Source organism: Eulemur rufifrons, chromosome 20, assembly GCF_041146395.1.
Source record: "Eulemur rufifrons isolate Redbay chromosome 20, OSU_ERuf_1, whole genome shotgun sequence".
Lineage (NCBI taxonomy): Eukaryota > Metazoa > Chordata > Mammalia > Primates > Lemuridae > Eulemur > Eulemur rufifrons.
The window spans coordinates 11,733,491-11,753,566 of record NC_091002.1 but is presented as its reverse complement, the minus strand read 5'-3'; the positions used below and the strand labels follow the sequence as shown (position 1 = coordinate 11,753,566).

The following is a 20,076-nucleotide window of genomic DNA, read 5'->3' as shown; positions in this document are numbered from 1 at the left end:
TGTTCACCCAGTAAATGAGGACAGCAGCAGGCATCCTTTATCTCAAGGCAATATTTATGGAGTATCCACTGGGGGTGGAGAAGTGATGAAGACCATCAAACTCTCTGTCCCTGTGGGGGAGACAAGCATTAAACAAATGTATAATGTGTCAGGAAGTGATGGATGCAAAAAAAAATCATGAAGCAGGGATGCTGGAGAACACAGGTGAAATGACATGATGTCTTGAGTTTACATTAATTTAAGTGACTTTTAAATATTGAAGTGAGAAAATAAAAAGGGGCTAGGTAAGGCAAGAATGGTAAAATCCTGAATCTAGATGTTGGGTGTATGGTTATATATTCTCCATACTTTTTTGTTTAAAGATTTTCTTAACATAAAAATAAAAGTAAAAGCAGTAGATAAGAGGACAGGAGAGGAGGTGGGGCTCTGTTCCACAAGATTACAGAACTCTCTGGTAAGGTGGGGCTTGTCAGTGTGTGATGTCTTCCTGACCCTGAACGGTGATATCAAACAAGCAGTCAATCTACAGATCTGGAGATCAGGAAGGGAGTCTGGACTAGTGTCGGGAACTGGCAGTATGTAGGAGGCATTCCAATCTACGGGTCTGGATATCCTGTGGGAGTAAGTGCAGATCTAAGAGGGAAGAGGACAAAGAACTGCAGTCAGCATCCTAAAGTTTAGGTCCTGAGGAAATGGGAAGTTCCAGCAAAGGAGACTGTCAGGGCTCCTTGGGAACTAAGAAAGATGTCCCAGAGGCCCCATGATTAAAGTGTTGCCAGGCGCCACTGCATGAAATGCCTCTGCAGGTCAGACGAGATAAGGCCTGGATGATGACCATTGGGTTTGCGTTATGGAAGTCACGTACCAAAAACTGTGTACTCACGGCCCAACTTTGGCAAAGCTTAACATTTTGCTGTAGTAGTTTTAAAGGTTTGTATTTTAAAAATGAACTAAAACATTAAAGATATAGTACCTTCATCCCTGATGTCATTGCTGCATTATGAACTGTCATCGGTCTTGGTTCAGTGAGTGCTTGATACTCTTCTTGCCCGGATGGTATCCATTTGTACTCCTGCTGGAGTTGGGGGTCACAGCATCACTCCTCAGGCAAAATGAAATGAGAACTGAGCCTTGTGGCCTGTGGGTCCCTTCCCAGGCAGCCTGGATGCCTTTCTCAAACTCCTTTAGCTGTTGCTCCCCCAGTCCCCATGTGCACTCTCATGTTCTCTGGGCTCTGTGCAAGTGGGACCTCTTAAAATTCCATGGGTGCCCTGCGTCCCTCTGCTGCCTGCAATGTGCCTGTTGCCCCCTCACCTCGCTCCCTCACTCACCACCAGCCTGCCTGACTTCTACCCTGTGGCCCTTAGCAGCAGTGTGTTGTAGTGTTTCCAAACCATCCTGAGCAGAACTAATGACTGCCTCATCCCATAGAATCTCTCTCTGTGTGTTTTACATCGTCTTTTATTTACCTGTGTGCTTATGAGAACCAAGCTAGGTAAAAAATGAAGGACTGGGCTCCCATGGGATCCACAGTAGGTTGCTCTCATAGCATGTGCTTCAGCGAATTGTGTCTCTCCTCCCTGACCCCACATGCAATGTGCCCATCTCTCTCTTTCATGTTATACCTCCAGTGCCTAACAATATAGGTCCAGTGTGGACCAGGAGTTGGATGGCCTCAGGCCAAATCCAGGGCCCATCACTCATGAGCTATGTGACTTTGAAAAGCTATTTAACTTCTTTGAGCCTCAGTTTTCTCACTGGAAAATGGAATGATAATAGAATCCAATTCGTTGGGTTTTTGTGGGGATTCTATGAGGAAATGCTTGTAAAGCACTTAGAAGAGTGCCTAGCACAGAGTGGGAACTGCTTAAGTGTTAAGAGCTGTTATTATTATTACATAATAGTCAATAGGCAGATGGATACATGGACAGCAGATAGGTAAGTAGGTGGATAACAGACCTTTGTAATCCTGGCACCTGCCCCCAGGCTTGCTTAGTCATAGCTGCTAGTAAGTGTTGGCTGAGTTGAAATCTAGTAAAATGACTTCTTTAATATATACCTAATTCTAATAATGGACAAATAAGAATGTCTCGCTAGATACAGTGATATAGTTAGTATCTCATTATATGCTATTTTGCAAAGTAGTTCTTGGTGACACTCAGGAAATTTGGTAGATGGTGTCTTCTCTTTCTCTCTACCTTCTGATAGTTATCTCCAACACCACTTCCTTATAAATTTTCCTTAATTGTTCTTAACAGCAAAAATAATACTTAGTTGATATAATTTACCCTGTTTTGTCGAGAACGTTAACACTAAAACAATGTAAAACAGTCATAACTGAGTCATTTAACTTCCTAATTCTGAATCAATCTGCAGGCCAGTTTTCATAACACTTGTTTATGTCCAAGTATAGTGATATTTTCCATTCCTTGTAAATTTGCTTTTTCATTAAGGCAAACATCTCTTGCTTAAATATTCACGTAGGGAAAAATAACTCAGCATAGTGTGGTATTTGTTATCTAGGGTAAAATAATTATAAAGATTCCCTCTCAAAACCATGAAGAATAAAACATATTGTTGCTTATCTAAAGTTTCTAACTTACAGAAACAAAAATGTGCGTGTTTCACTTCTTTGTGTGCAGGCGCCTCGTTCAGAAGCTCTCACTATCCTCGGTTCTCTTGTCTGCTTTCCAAACACCTACCGGGAGATCCCTCTGTTGCGGTCAGTGCCGGAAGTGAAGGAGGTCCTTACAGGGACTGAAGATGTCAAGGTATATAACATATTTGGCTGAATCTCAAGTTTAGCATTTTATAATTCTAGCTGTATGATTATCTCTTTCATTATTATGCCTGAAATTTTGCTCTACCTTTTAAATGTTTCAGTAGGTGTTTTTAGAAGCCTGTTTTAGGGGCTATAAATGTATTAGATTCAGGGCATAGTGCAGTTAGACCTTATAGCTATATTCCTTGAGTGTTTTTTATTAGACCTGTTTATTGCGCCTAGGGATTGTAATTGTGTAATGAATTATTTGTAATAATTCTATTAGCTTAATTATGAATTATGCTGCATTAGTGCATCAAATTAATTTATAAGAAATCATTGAAATAAGCTAAATGTTCAATCCCTTTTTTGGCCTGATTAAATACTACTAATAATTTGAAATTCTAAATTATTCCTTGGAGAATAAAAGTAAGCATTTGTTCTCTCCTCAGCCGACTTTGAGGCAAACAAAAATGATTTTACAATCCCAGAATCAATCAAACTCTGATACATGAGTACAATATATAATTCAATACGCAATATAGAACCCAATTAAAGTAAAAAAAACACCCAGGATTTTCCTATGTGGAAGTCTCATTTGCTTTGAGAAGTTTTCATCGTATACCAGAAACGCTCTTCTCTAGCCTGGCTTAATTGCCCGGGGAGGCCCTGTGGAGACCTCGGTCACGCTGCTCCTCCGAGCCCGGTGTTCTCCTTTCCCCAGGTTCTCCCTGATAGAAGAGCTCCCTGGTCCTTCAGTAGCTCCTGGCTGCCTGGAACATGGTCAGAACATGTGGGAAACCAGCTATAACACAAAGTTTTTATTTTACTTAATTTTGTGTTTTTAGCATTACCTCATAAATATTTTGCTGAAGAATGCCACAGAGGAACCAAATGAATGTGCAAGGTAAATGTTGAATAACAGGTAAACTATTTTAGAATTTTAAGATACACATTCATGCATAAGCAGTTAATGCTGAAAACCACTCTTTCACGTTACCCACAATAAAAAGTATAGGAAGAATTATGTCAGGAACAGGCTTTCCTTAATTATTTTAAAAGGCATCATTACGAAGTGAAAATAGTAAGGTGCAGAAGATTATGCATAGTATGCTATCTTTTGTGTAAGAAAAAGCAAGATTACAAATATATGCATGTATTCCCTGATAACCCTGATATTTTCTACAGGGTGTCCCAAAAGTCTTCATACGAAGGAAAAATTTTGTAACGAATATTTTGTAAATAAAGGTGCATTTAGCTCCAATTTCCCATTTTCCCTATGTACAGGGACACCGTGTATAAGAAAGAAAATGAAAAATAAGCCAAAAATTAATAGAAATGGTGTATGTATAGGGTAATGTTTCTCAACCAGTGATGATTTTGTACCCCAGGAGACATTTGGCAGTATCTGGAAACATTTTGGTTGCTTCTGCCAGGCATCTGAGGATGCTAGCAGTCTATGGTCAAGATAAGAGGTTTTCTGGGCCACTTACCTGATGAAAAGCTTCTATTCCCAGTGTGAAGCCAAAAGCCGGGAACACTGATGAAAGGGAACACCTGTCTCTGGTCCTCACCTTCCAACCCTCTAAGGTCACCAGAAGCCCAGCTCAGCCTCTTGCTGCCTCCTAGGAACTGACTCAGGCCCTGCTTCCTCTGTAGGCTCATTCCAAGACAGGAGCCCATCACTTGTCACCATCTTGTTAGCTCTTTGATGATTTTGAGAGTTTTTTCTTTTGTATTTTGTCTAACATTTTTGGTTACCTTTAGTGGATGGTTTGGTCCAAATTTCCTAATGTGCTGTTAAATCAGAAACTACATATTCATTATCAGTTTGCTAATATTAAACTAACCTTGCATTTTGGGATTAACCCAACTTGGTTTGTGTGGTACTGGATCTGGCTTAGCTAATATTTTTGTTGGGAAAGTGGTATTTATATTCATGGCTTGTAATTTCCTTTCCCCATTTTGCCCTTGCTAGGTTTGGTTATGAGGTTATATAATCTCACAAAAATGAATGAAGTACTATTTCATTCTCTATAGTCAGAAGGAGTTTTTGCAAAATGCAAAACTCTTGCATTTTGCAAAACTTAATATTCTTGTGTATTTAGTAGACCTGGATGGTAAAACTGTCTAGGTCTGGTATTTTCTTTGTAAGAAGGTTTACCACTGACTCATTCTCTTCAATGATTTTAGGAATATTAAGGTTTCTTTGTTTTTTGGGGGGGAGGGCAGTTTTAATGAACCAAACTTTTCTAGGAATTTGTCCATGTCACTTAAGTTTTAAAATGCACTGCATATGAGTTGTCTTTATTATCCTCTTATCTTTTATCTCTTTACTTCTATAGTTACACCCAATTTTTAATCTCTGACACTTTTAGTATATTCTCTGATTTTTTAACTAGTCTTGCCACAGATTTGTTAGCTTTATTATTCTTTTTAAAAATTAGACTTTTTTCTTTTTTCAACTTATTTTATATTTGTTTCTATTTCTACTTTCTGCTTGTTTTTATTTTTTCTTATACTTTCTTTATATTCAGCTAATTTCTTTTTAAGTTGAATATTTAGTATATTAATTCTCAGCCTTTCTCCTTTATTCATATGAACATTTAAGACTATATTTTTTTCTAGGTGCTATTAATACTTTATCTGAATTTTATAGGTTTTGATATGTAATATTTTTCCATTCCAAATTTTTTCTACTTTTCATTATGATTCTTTCATTGAGTCATGAGTTAATTAGAAATATGTTTCTTAGTTTCCAAACATATGGTTATTTCTATTTATGTTTTTGTTACTGATGTCTTAGTTAATGGCATTATAGATCAAAACATTGTTGAGATTTAGTTCATAGCCCAATACATAGTCAGTTTTTTGGAATGTTCCATATATGCTTGAAAAAAATATATGTACTATTCTTTAACTGTTGGGCATAGTGTTCTAGGTGTGTCCATTAGATTAAAATTTTTTAATCACATGTTTCAAATTTCTGTATCCAGTGTAATATTTTTCATCAGCTTGCTCACTTACTGAAAGACATACGATAAAAATCTCCCACTATTATGGTGCATTTATCTATTTCTCCATGTACATCTGTCAAATTTTACTTTGTATATCTTGAAGATATGTGATTAGTTGCATAGAAGTTTAGAATTGTCCTATCTCTATAGTGAATCAAATCTTTTATACTTATGTAGCGACACTTTTTATTTCTAAGGATGATTTTTTATCTTAAATACCACTTTGATATTGATTTAGCTGTTTTTTGTAAGACAGTACTCATAATTAACCATTCTTTTAAATTAACCTTTCTATATTCTTTTCTTTTAGATGTCTTTGCCAAAAGTTGTCTGATTATTTATTTATTTATTTATTTATTGACAGAGTCTCACTCTGTCACCCCAAGTAGAGTGCAGAGGTGTCATCGTAGCTCACTGCAACATCAAATTCCTGGGCTCAAGGGATCCTTCTGCCTCAGCCTCCTGAATAGGTGGGACTACAGGCATGTGCCACAGTGCCCATCTAATTTTTTTTTTTTTCTCTATTTTTAGTAGATATGTGGTCTTGCTCTTGCTCAGCCTGGTCTGGAACTCCTGAGCCCAAGCAGTCTTCCTGCCTCAGCCTCCCAGAGTTCTAGGATTACAGGCATGAGCCACCGCACCAACCTGATCTTTATTTTCTAACTTAAGCTTTAGTTCAGCAGTCTCCAACCTTTTTGGCACCAGGGACCAGTTTCATGGAAGTCAATTTTTCCACGGACAGGGGCAGGAGGAGCTAGTGATGGGGAGTGGCTGAGCTGTAAATACAGATGAAGCTTCACTGCCCACTGTTCTCCTCCTGCTGTGCAGCTGACAATAAGTTTATTAACATTGTTATAATTACTATTCTATTTGGATGTATTTCTTTTATGTTACACTTTACTTTTGATTAGGCCCTCTCAGTCTTTCTTTCATTTCTCTTTTATCTTGCTTTCATTTCCTCCCCCCTTCTCTCTCTTTTTCTTTCTTTTCTTTTCTTTCTTTCTTTCTTTCTTTCTTTCTTTCTTTTTTATGTTCTATTTATTGCTTCAATTTTCTTTAAGAAGTCATAGACTCCCTTTTAGTTCTTTTAGAGGCTATCCTAGAAATTTTGACATGCATACTTACCAGTTCTAAAGTTAGTCTCTCTTTACCCTCTTCCTGAGCAAGGCCTGTTCCTTAGAAATAACCTACTGATTTTGCTCCTACATCCCTGCAGCTGCTCCTTTGCTGACCTCTTCTCCTCTACCTAACCTCTCTGACTGTTAGAGTGCCTCAGGGTTTAGGGCTGGGCCTGTTCTCTCTCTCTCTCTCTGTGACTTCCTGGGTACTCTAATCCATTCTAACCAACCTTTAAATACCATCTACTTGCTAACGATTCCCAATTTATTTTTGGCCCCTTCAGTTAACCCCTTACATATTCAGGTTTATATACTAAACTGCCTATTTGACATCTCAACTTGAATGTCTTAAGATTTCCAAACTTAACACAACCATAACTGAATGCTTGAGTCTGTCCTCTGACTCCCTCCTCCCCCCAGAGCCTGATTGTCCCTCAGATTTCATCTCAGCAAATGGTACCAACATCTACCCAGGTTTAAAGGGAAAACTCTTGATTTCTTCTTTTTCCTACATTCAGACCATCAGCAATTCTTGATAATTCCTTTCCTCTGCCTTTTTCTTTAGTATAGAAAGCCAAATTTCTGTGCAGTTAAAAGTAGAATAGAAATGTGTATGGTATGGTCAGTTTTCTTTGAAGAATAACTTGTCCTAGCACATTGTTTAGATGAAATAACAGTGACATCTATTTTGAAAGCTATATTCAAATATACTTTAAAATGTAGGGTTTATCTTATGTTTAAGTGTTATGCATATTATTTTAGATAAAACAATTACAAACTCAATTCTCAACAGTTTTCTAAGATATATGTTTTTTATTCTTTGTCAAAAATATCTTGAAAAAATAAAATGTAATAACTGATTCATTTCAACAGAAATAAGATATATGGGCTATGATGATTAACAGAAAATATATCATTTGTTTCATTAAATATTTAAGTAGCGCACCATTATCAATGTTTCTATTTGTTCTGAAAACTGGCCTATTGCACTTTCCTTGTCTTTTCTCTCAAGAAGACATTCTGTTAATGTATCTGTAATTTTTATCAACAGATTTGAAATATTTTGTCATTTTAAAATACCAAGAAAATATATTAAATTTCATGAGAGTTTTCCTCCTTTTTCTTCTCTTTAAAAAGATGCATTGCCATTTGCTCCCTTGGGGTCTGGATATGTGAAGAGCTTGCGCAGTGTACAAGCCATCCTCAGGTGAAAGAGGCCATCAATGTGATAGGTGTAACTCTAAAGGTATCACCAGTTTGTGATGTTTATTTGACATTAAGCTATATCCCAGGCATTTAGCAGTTTCAGTTTGAATTAGCCCCATTTTTATTGTCCCTTACATTATTGAGAGGTTGTGATTTGAAATTCCTTCTCTGAGAGCATAACAATGTGCTGTGAGGTTTCTGGAAGGGGTCACCAATGGCTGCTTCCCCATTGGCAGATGCAGCCAGGCCGCCAGTAGCCTGAGTGTTCCTGGACCAAGCCTAGCAGCCAAATGGGGTTCCTCTGGTGGCTGAGAAGCTCCTGTGGCAAAGAGGACACCTGTCACCTGTTGATGGAAAGTGGGAGTTTGTGCCATGGCCTCTTCAGCAGGCCTGGGAGAGGCCTCCACAGCTTCCAGTTAGAGGCGCTGAGTATTCACCATCCAGCTGAACTTTGGGCACTTTTAGGCCATCGTCCTCTCTTTGTTAATGAGAAGAAGAGCTGCCATTTAGTGGGCACTCACACTGTGCCAGAATAATGGTAAACTCTGAATATTTTCCTTAATCTCACGTTAGCTCTGCGAAGTAGATGTTATAATCCCTACTTTATACCAGAGGAAATCAAGGCCCAGAGAAATTAGGTCACAGTCCCAGTCCCAGGCAAGTGTAGGTGACAGAACCAGCACTGAAAGCAGATCTATGTGGCATCAAAGACATAATTGAATTTTCACATGTACTGTCAGGCTGCTTCCTCATCCAGAGCTCCTGCTCCTCCCAATCCTGCTATGTCCTTTCCTGGCTCCTGCTTAGAAACGGTGGTGATAATTAGCGTTGCCATTTGTACTTGCAGAATCAGTGAGTGCCTAGCCTCTGCCAGGCACTGTGCTGAGGGTTTGTGGAAGTTCTCGGTTCAAAGGTAAGTGTCCCCATTTTACCAATAGAGGAACTGGAGTGCAGGAGAGCTAAGGAATTTGTTTAAGCCTCTGGAGTGACCACGTGGCCAAGCTGTAGTTCAGACCCTGAGCCATCCGTCTGACACCAGTGTCCAGTCTCTTGCTTGCCCATCTCTGCTGCCTGACACATGCAGCTATAATAGAGCAGTTAACAGCTGACACTTAGAATAGTCATCCTCAGGCCATTGACAGCCTCTGTGCCACCCTTTGTGCATTATCTGCTTTGGCTCATGAAATCACTAGCCAGTGGCGCCCCCACCCTTGGCTTGGCATCTGGCTCCTGCCTGAACAGACTCGGTGCCTCTTGTTCCCCAAGTTCCCATCTGGCCACCCCCGTCACCTCAGCCTCCCCTGTTTGTCCTCTACAACATACAGGGGTAGTGGTGGGGTGGGGATGCCCATTACATCACAGGAGCTGGGAAGATGCTTGCTGATCCCTGTGAGGAGGAATGAAAAATTACCAAACCACAGTCTCACATAAGAGTGCTCCCTCTGGCCTGAGCAGGGTGCAGACCCCTGACCTTTGTCAGTGTGTTCAGTCCGTAGAGCTGCCCCACGAGGTGAAGTGTCAGTGCCACCTCCACTTCACAGAAGAGGAAAATGAACTGACTGAGACCCTGCGGAGTGTGCAAGGGGCAAACCCAGGACACTGTGGCCACATGTCTGGGGTTTTGCACGATAAGGTGTGCAGGACACCCCCTGACTCTCAAAGCCATGGAGAAATACTCACATATTATTACTAAAGTGAAAAAAAGTCGGATATGAATTATATATCAGTGTGGATACCAACTTATTTTTGAAATATCCTTTCTCAATTCTAAGATCTTTCAAATTTTAACTTTTCTTAAATCTAGATGTATATAGTTAATGTAAGTGGTTCCCCCACCTCTACCCCTTACCTAGAAAAACTTTTAATAACTTGATGGCATCTTAGAATGAAGGAGATACACACACACACACACACACACACACGCAAATACATACATACACAGGGTCATTTGTTGCTTAATGGTGGGAATATGGCCTGAGAAAAGTGTCATTAGGTGATTGTATCATCGTGCAAACATCATAGAGTGGACTTCCAAGAACCCAGATGGTGTAGCCTACTACACACCTAGGCTATATGGTACAACCTATTGCTCCTAGGCTACAAACCTATACAGCATGTTATTGTACTGAATACTGTAGGCAGTTGTAACTCAACGGTAAGTATTCATATATCTAAACATATCTAAACACAGAAAAGGTACAGTAAAAGTATGGTATTATAATCTTATGGGACCACCATCATAAATGCAGTCCATCATTGACTGAAACATTGTTATGTGGTGCATGATGATATATTTTTTACATAGTATAGAAGAGAGATGGAAATTGATAACAGTAGAGGAATAGAATCGTAGAGTAATAAAATTTCTTCTTTGTATTTCTACAAATCTGCAAAATGTAAGGCACAAGAAAAAATTCAATTACCACATATTGAACTCTTTGTCAGGCACTGTCCCAACACAGTGTGTGGTTGTCCCATTGAATCATCCCCCACTCTGGATAGATACTATTGTCCTCATTTTAGAAATAAAAAAGAAGAGGATTGAGGAAGGTCAAGGGACTGGCTGCAGTTCGAACTGCTAAGAATTCAGAGGGCCGAGATGCAGCCAGGCAGGTCTGCCTTTAACCATTGTTAATAACAGAGGAAAACTCATCAACTTAAGTCCTGGTCCCTAGGGATACCCCTCCCGCATCCCCTCTGATTCCTGGGCTGCTGTGCCAGCTGGGTTATTTTACTTTAGGACATAGCACATACATCGAAGAACTCAGGACTAGAAGTGAAAGAGTTACCACAAGAAACAAGGGAACAGCAACCACTTTGAGAAGAGGGGTCTTGGGGAGGCTTTGGGGCTCTGCCAGGAGGGAAAGAATGAAATGAAGGAAGAGGAGGAGGCAGCAGGGGCCTCACCCCACCCCGCCCCCAGCCCAGCCCTAGCCCAGCCTGCTGTGTGGGCAGCAGAGAGCGCAGTTCCTGTAAGGGCTTCCTGCCTTACAGGCTCCATGCAGCTCCAGCCTCGCCTTGTGTGCCCTTCAGAAACCTTCCACAAGGGTGACCCAGGTGTGCGGTGGATGTGAGAGGGGCTGGGGAGGTTTTCCCTGAGGGGCACTGATGGAAACCCACCTTGGGCCACAAGCAGTGGGTGGGAACGGTGCAGCCGGGCTGCTGCCTGGAGAATTCCACGTGGCCAGGTGTGTGTTCATCTGTGGTAGGGTAGCGGATGGGTGGCAGGTGCACGGTGGCTGAGGGGTTGGTTCTGACCCACCGCCCCACCAGCTCTCAATGCCGCTTCCTGGAGGATGTTGGCCATGTGCCACAGAGTGAGTTAGGCCAGGACTCAGGTGAGCTGCCCATCCCTGCCCCTCTTCCTGCCCCATCTTCCTAGATGTCATTGACTTTCCTCCTCTTCCTCCTTACCCTACCGTGGCTTCCAGGCTCGAGTCCTGCTGGTTGTACCTCCTGAACATCCCATGCTCCATCCCACCTACTGCCCCGAGTCCATCCCTCACACAGCTCACTCTGCTGGTTACTGAGCCCCTTGGCCAGGGTCACCAGCCCTAATCTCGCCCCCACAGATCCACCCTCCATAGTGCGGTCAAAGGGATCCGTCCATGCACTGGTCTGACCAGCACAACCCGCAGGCTGGAGTACAAGGCATGGCGGTTAGGGACATCCGTAGGTGAACAGGCCCCTGCCTGCCCCCATGAGACTGTCAGTTCCTCAGGTGTAGGGACTTTATCTGCCTTTAATTCTCCACTCTTGGTTCAGTGCTGGCACGTTGTCAGTACCCCATGACTGTGTGCTGGATGAATGACTTACTTAAATCTCCACCATTCCCCACCTCACTCGTTACGTGTCAGTAACACCACCCTGCTTCCAGCCACCTACATCTGAACGACCTTTCCCAGCCTTTTTGTCCTGTCTGGCATAGCTCTCATCATTTCCCCCTTGTCTGTTTCCAGCTTTTTGAGTTCAGAGCCTTGCCAGCCTTATCTTTCTGCCCTATGACTTGACCGCTTTAGTGTGGCAGCAGCGCCCTCAGTACCCACTCACATTCCCCCGTTCCCTCAGTGTTTCACCTTCACCATCCTTCAAGGGGCCGTGCTAGGGATGCAGTGGTGAACAAGATAGGCAGGGAGCTAACAAACACAGAAGACCAGCTCCGATGGCCCTGAAAGCCACGAAGGAGGTACATATAACAGGGAAGCAGGACGGAGCTGGAGAGCTGGCGGGGTGGGCTGCCACTCTTTGGATGGGTGTGGCAGCCTAATGGAGGAGATCTGAAAGATGTCGCAGTGCCGGCCATGTGCAGAACTGGGGAATGAGTATCTCGGCAAAGCTGGGAACAAGTGCAAAGGCCTCGGGGCAGGAGCAAGCCAGAGCGTCTGAGGGATGGAAAGAGGCCAGTGGAGATCAGGTCATCTCAGGTCTGGGTGGCCAAGGAAGGCGGTGAAGAGCCCCTGTGTGCAGATACTGCCACCCTGGTTTACCTGGTGCCTGTCAAGTGGGGGCAGTCAGTTAACTGTTTATTCTGTAGAATTAAAATTAACCACCTTTCTCTTACCTTTTTCCTTATTCTGTGCATTTGTCACTGAGGTGCTGGGCATTGGCTTTTTGGTGTTGTTTATGTGGTGCATATGTCAAGTCGGTTAGTTTCATGTGGCTTGGAGGGAGGTTTCCCTAGACCAGGGACTCTGCTTTAGGTAGCGAAGTATGGATAGCAGGATTGCCCCTCATCCCTTTCATGCACCCTCAGCATGAAAGAGTAAGACCTTGTAGGTACTGCCCCTTTAACTTGGCATCTCACAAGAAGTAGAAGCATCCAGAAGACCTTAGTGGTAACCTGAGACACACCAGCCTCAGGAAACAGACTCCAAATAATTCAGTGTACCATAAGTCATGAGTTATGTTCTCATAGTCTCTAGTTTTACACATTTCTTAGTATGTTATATAGTGAGTCAAGTTTTATCTCATAGGATAGAAAGTCATTTGATCAATTCCTGTTTCTCTATGTGTAAAATGAAGATAACATCTACCTTGCAGAGCTGTCAGTGAAGATTTATCAGTGAGAGAATGACTAAAATTCTTGTAAAAGGTTCAGCACACAGGGGATACTCAATAATGTACTACATTTTAATTTCCTCTAGTTGTCAAAAATGTGATTTATGTAAACTGAATAAGGGATTTGACATGGTTTTAATTTCCAAATGATTAAATGCCAGCTACTTGTTTTTATAGAATGTTATGTGAATTAACACAACTAGGCTAGACAAGAAGCAATTATACAATGGTGGTATGATTATCTGTAACCTCTCTGGTAATAGGACATATTTTTCATCAATTTAATGCAAAACAAATGAATGTAATCTACATAGAAATAGGAAGAAATAACTGTTTTGTTCTTCCTTAAGAATAATGCACCTGTTAAGTTATGTATTTATTTTGGAAACTTGTTTCCTTTTATAGTTTTCTAACAAAACCGTCGCTCAGGTAGCTTGTGATATTCTTCAGTTGCTGGTTTCCTACTGGGAAAAGCTTCAGATGTTTGAAACCTCTCTGCCTCGGAAAATGGCAGAAGTAAGTCTTTTTTCTGTAATGCTCAAACATAAGCATTTCCTTTTTATTGTATTTGATATTTGATTAAATATAGATACTCAAATAATTGTTAGAGAACTGACTATTAAATTGCCACATGAGTCATTCGTTTTACGATTAAGTTGGACTGGTTCTTCTCAGCTGTGATTTCAAGCACTACGTAAAGAAGTCAGCAGTATTCCAGGCAAAGGCTTATACTTGGGGAGTTTGAAAGGCAGACACGACAACAACAAAAAGACCTTTTGTAGATTGGGCTACATTCATCAAGAGTAATTTGGAGGGTGCCAACAAGGAGTAGGCAGCTGGTTACGATGCCCTTGGTGCAGGGGCGGAGGGGGTGGCTGTTGTGTAAAACAGGAGTCTCTCCCGAACTAAAGCCCTGGACCACACTTTCTGCCATAGCACGATTACCCAGCTGTAATGAGATTACTACTATAATAACCTTTGTGGAGGTAATTGGTGGGAGAGAGGGACAGAAGAAACAGGAAGAATCATTTTAGCAATGTGCTGGAGGTCGGTTACATTCAAGGGTGCTTTGCCTATACATGAGCAGCTCCCCTCACTCCTTTAGGTGTCTGCTGGTAAGGCACGTCCGTTCCTGCTGATTTTTATAGCTACACTTTTTAAACAATGTCCTATTCTTTATACATCCCGTGGTAACTCTTTGAGGGAATTTGATTTGTCCCTGTAAGGTCTTACAGGGAGAGAGAAGTGATATTGATGTATTTTCTCTTCAGTGCTAGACAGATTTCACTGGTAAGATCACTTTGTTCTTTCAGAAACACATCAAAAGTCAAAAGCGATTTTTGACCTTAAGGGAAAAATAGAGCTTTGGACATAGAAAATGCTCCAAAACGTAAAGTAGGGTTTTAGGGTGACCATATAATGTATCATCTAAATAGCAATTCTTTTGAGAATAGAAGGGGTGCTGTTATACCAGGGAAGCAGGTGGCAACTGGGGTAATTTATAAGAAAATTAAATGGGAGCATTTTCATAATTATTTTTTCTTTTTTCTTTTTTTCTCTTTTTCTGCTTTCACCATCATTCCCAACATAATTATTTTTGAAAGTATTTTTTGACTTCACTGTGAAAAATATGGAGACTGATGGTAGAAATTATGTGACTACAGAGAGAAATATTCCTTTATCTGGGGCCCCCGAATTTCCCCACTAGTAGAGTAGAAACCAGGCTTTTCGTCACTGTCCTCTAGTGAGTTGGCACCAAGCTGGGTTTAGATGCAAGGTCATCTCGGGACTCCTAACATAGGCTTCCAAAATTATTACTACGGTCTGTTTGATTGATGATTTATTTTTCATACAGATCCTCGTGGCCACAATTGCTTTTCTTTTACCAAGTGCAGAGTACTCCTCAGTGGAAACAGACAAGAAGGTAAGTGGCAGATTAGCTAAGTTTTCCCTAGATTTTTTTTTAATGTAAGATAGATAATAATATTACAAGTAATGATATCCTTTATAAATATCCTTCTATATTGGCCTTAACAAGTCTTTCCTGTGAAAACACTTTATTTATTTACTTACCTACCTACCTACCTACCTAGCATTTGCGTGTCCATTGAATAATTACTGTATGCAGGGACAATTCTCTTATTTATTATTACAGGTAGTGAGGTTTAAAGTGCAAGTTACTTGGCATATTTTTCTTGCAGTTCATTGTGTCCTTGCTCCTCTGCCTCTTGGACTGGTGCATGGCATTGCCGGTGAACACCCTTCTCCACCCGGTGTCCACAGTGGTCCTGGAGGAGCAGCACTCATCCAGAGCACCCTTGCTGGATTATATCTACAGGGTGAGCCTCCACCTGGGTCTCGGGGCATGGAGTGTGGATTTATGTGTCAGAGAACTACCAAAATGTTTTATGCATTTACTTATTTATCATTGCCCTTTTGAAAGGATTTATGGTGGTGTTAAACATTTAAAAAAAAATTAATGAGGATTGAAAAGCAGAACAGAGGTAATTGTAGAGAAGCAGTGGTTACTAAGTTAAAGATGCATGCATTTTTACATGACTATCATCATTAATGTTTAAACAACTGCAATTTGGTCAGAATCCCCCAATTTTCATGGAACATAGTCTACTTCATTTAAGAAAGAACTGTTTATATTATAGGAATATCTACAGCATTAGTTTTTCTCTTCTCCCCACCCCGTGGCCAGATTCTCTTTAAATTAATTATTAATTTATTTTATTGATACATATTAGATGTCCACATTTTCAGGGTACATGTGATAATTTGATATAGTCATATATAATCAAATAAGGATAATTGGGATACCTGTCACCTTAAATATTTATCTTTTCTTGATGGTAGGAATGTTTGAATTATTCTCCTCTAGCTATTTTGAAATGTACAACTAGTGTTAACTGTAGTCACCCTACTGATGTATTGAACACCAGGTCTTATTTCTTCTATCTAGGTGTATATTTCTATATGGCATTAGTTTGACAAAATCTGTTTATCAAAGGAAGAAAGAGGTATAATGGTCCCAGTAATCTCTTTGCCTTAAAAAATCTTAAGACATAAAGTAAGGAAATATGTCACATCAAAGTAATCAGCCTTATCATTTTTATAATATTATTGAAAATATTCTTTTTTCAATACCTCCACCCCCCCAACGTATGACTAGGTGTGGCATTTACTCTAGACTATTTATAATATTCTAAACAGTCTCTCAACCTTTGTTTGTTTATAAGTTACATGTCTATTGAATAATTACTATTATTGGGAAAAATTGGGCTTTTTTAGTAACAAACCCTTAATTAAAAAAAAGACTCCAAGTCATAAACTGATTGCTTTGTTGCCTTATTATAAAATATATTTAATTTTTTTACAAACCACTTAACCATGGTTGAAATTCTACTAAAAATTATTTATGTATTTTTATTAATAAACGGTTTCTTCAATGGCCAAAAATTCTACTAACTATATTAGGATTAATTAGGTACTTCTGTTATCTTCATTGCTTATAAACCTGTATGAGGCTTGGCTTGGGCCAACTAAATTAGCCAATCATTTATATTCATCTCTTTTCTGACTCATTTATTTTCTTAAAAGATTTCTCTTAAAATTGCTTTACCAATATAAAAGTCACCTCATAGTAAACATGATTCATAAATTTATTGAACAACTGTTTATTGTATTTTTAAAGTATACTTTTCATTGACCGATAACATGCTTCCAGAAAACTGAATCAATCTATAGGAGAGAGCTTAATGAATTTTTACAAAGTGGATAAGCACACCTGTAAAATCAGAGCCCAGATCCTGGAACAGAACATTCCTAGCATCCCAGAAACCCCCACTGTGCCTCCTCCTAGCCCCTAAGTTCACATGCATGCCCCAGAGTGACCACTGTCCTGCCTAACAGCAGAGATTAGTTTTGCCCATTTTTTAACTTTATATAAATAGAATCATACAGTATGTCCTCTTGTGTCTGACATCTTTCATTCAACATTATTTTTGAGTCATTTTTTTCATACTGTTGTCCGTAGTTGTAGATTTTTCGCTCTTGCTATATAGTATTATATAGTGAAAATAAACCACAACTTATTTATCCATTTTACTGTTGATAGACTTTTTACCCAAACCTGTTTAGAGTTTTGAACCATAAAAAAAGGTCTGTAAACATTCAAATACTTTTTTGGGGGAGCGAGGTGTACATATGTATGCATTTCTGTTGGGTGTATACCTAGAAGTGGAGTTGCCGAAATACATGTGTTCTACCTTAATAGCGAACACCAAATAATTTTCCAAGTGGTTGTGCTGATTTGCACTGTCACCAACAGTGTCTGAGAATTTCAACTGCTCTGCATTCTTGCTAACAGTTAGTGCTGTCTTGTGGTTTTAATTTGTATTTCTTATATTTAGTGCATTTTGACTAATAGAAATTAGTTCTCTCAATGACAGAAGCTCAATTTTTACATTAATAAGAGAGTCACCATAAAGATTTTCCTATACTGATTTTTTGTTTGGAAGAGGACATATTCAGTGGCCGCCCCTGCCGACTACAATCCTTGGTACTTTTCAGCTATATAGAAAGAGTACCTGGCCGGGCGTGGTGGCTCATGCCTGTAATCCTAGCACTCTGGGAGGCCGAGGTGGGCGGATCGTTTGAGCTCAGGAGTTCGAGACCAGCCTGATGCAAGAGCAAGACCCCATCTCTACTAAAAATAGAAAGAAATTATGGACAGCTAAAAATATATATACAGAAAAAATTAGCCGGGCATGGTGGTGCATGCCTGTAGTCCCAGCTACTCGGGAGGCTGAGACAGGAGGATCCCTTGAGCTCAGGAGTTTGAGGTTGCTGTGAGCTAGGCTGATGCCACGGCACTCACTCTAGCCTGGGCAACAGAGTGAGACTCTGTCTCAAAAAAAAAAAAAAAAAAAAAAAAAAAAAAGAAAGAGTACCTGATCACAAGCTCTCCGGCCATGTGAGCAAACCAAAGCTGGTCATCTAAAATTGAATTTAGTTTATATAAATATATTTAACTCATAGATGTTTCTTTAGTTACCTTGATTTTTATAAAAATCAGTTTTGAATTTATGATTAAAAAGTAAAATTTATTACAATTATCTCATTTATACATTTTGGGCTATTCAAGATGATTTGCCTTTGCATAGCATGTATGTGCACAAAAGCTCAAAAGAGTAGATAGAACTTCAACCAACTGCAATTTGTAGACAATCAGTGAACTTTTAGGAATCTAATCTTGCAAAAATCAAGAATACTTTAAAAATTGTATTAAGTTAGCCCTTATAATTCATGGGGTCAAGTTACCAGATTTAAACTAATGACCAGTCGTGAAGTACACTAATGGGCTCTGCTGGTTGTGCTCATTCTGCCACCAACCACAGGTGGCTTATCCCACTGCTACTCTTTAGTTTCTTCTACTTGTGTCACCGTTGGTGGACTAGGGGAGGAATTAGATACATGCAGTCACACAGAATGTTGAAGTAAGCACTTGTTAACTTTTGCTTTCCTTTTGCCTTGAGAATATATTTATTGGCATTGATGTGAAAGGAGCCAAATGAACTTACTAATAGCAAGAAGATATTTAAGAATGGAAAGAATTTGATATTTTCAAGTCTTCCCAAGCAGGAGTCCTAGCTCCTAAGTGCTGTGATAGTTTGACAGATTATCAGGAGATAGGAGGTGAGTAGCATCCATAGTGCACACTCCCTTCTGTTTTTACAGGTTCTACACTGCTGTGTTTGTGGCTCCAGCACGTACACCCAACAGAGTCACTACACCCTCACGCTGGCTGACTTGTCATCCACCGATTACGACCCCTTCCTACCACTGGCAAATGTGAAGAGTTCTGAGCCAGTCCAGTATCATTCATCAGCAGAACTGAGTAACCTGCTGACTGTTGAAGAGGGTGAGTATTCTTCCAAATATGAATATCTAGGAAAGATTGTAGCCTTTTGTCCATGCATGCTTGTGTTATCTTTTAAAAATCTAGTTGTTGAAGTTGAAATCCTGGTTCTGAGGGTCCTCTGTGATGGCAAAATCTGTCTCATTGCTTCTGTTTTTCTCCTCTCTTCCTCTCGTTTTCTATCTTTGTTACTCAAATGGTTTTTGTGTTAATATTATTGAGGACCTGTATTTCTCAGACCCATGGAACTCACAAAAAGGCTCATTTTTCTATCCTTAAGGAGCTTTACATCTAATGGGAGAGACAGAATCAATTCAGAAAGACTCATCTGCAGACCAGTAGCACTATGGGGGCTTCCCATGGAGAAAGACTTAAGGCAGATTTAGCAGGATGGGCAGGCTTTGAAAGGAGCTTGTAGAGTGTTCCAGGGTAGAAGAAGATCATGAGGAGAGATGGGAATTTACTTGCCGCCACTTTAGGATTGCTCTTCTCGTAGCAGAGAGTCCATTTTAGGGCACGGGGGATGTCAGGACTTGGGGGCTGCTACATTTCCTCCTTAACCACCCCTCTCCCCAAAATGATAAGAGCCTTGGAATATGAGTCAGAATATAGGTGTGTAATCTATACATGTGATACAATTGCATAGAACCAAACACATACACACAAATGCAGGCATGTAAAACTGGTGAATACTGAATAATATAAATGGATTGTATCAATGTCAGTTTCCTGATTGCAATATTATGCTATAGGTATATGCAAGATATTACCATTGAGATGAAGGGTATTTGAGATCTCTCTATATTCTTTTTTACTGCATGTGAATCTTCAGTTGTCTCAAAATTAAAAGTAAAAAAAAAAAAATATGGGTGTATTAGATCTTCCATGAAAATTTTCTAATTTTACAAGTTAGAAACCTAGGCCTAAGAATGGAACTTTGGAGATAAAAACATCCTTAAGGAAAAAGAAATGAGGTAATGTCACCGGGAA

The 20,076-nt window shown here is 40.0% G+C and overlaps 1 protein-coding gene across 1 annotated transcript in view; it reads left to right on the top strand.

Annotated features, from left to right (window-relative positions):
* Positions 1–20,076, top strand: part of RALGAPA2 (Ral GTPase activating protein catalytic subunit alpha 2) — a 313,050-nt gene that overhangs the window by 160,568 nt on the left and 132,406 nt on the right. Inside the window, exons 25-31 of the mRNA XM_069495868.1 lie at positions 2,643–2,771; positions 3,610–3,668; positions 8,034–8,142; positions 13,566–13,676; positions 15,016–15,084; positions 15,362–15,499; positions 18,906–19,089. Coding sequence (XP_069351969.1) covers positions 2,643–2,771; positions 3,610–3,668; positions 8,034–8,142; positions 13,566–13,676; positions 15,016–15,084; positions 15,362–15,499; positions 18,906–19,089 — 799 coding nt within the window. The remainder of the gene's footprint in view (positions 1–2,642; positions 2,772–3,609; positions 3,669–8,033; positions 8,143–13,565; positions 13,677–15,015; positions 15,085–15,361; positions 15,500–18,905; positions 19,090–20,076) is intronic.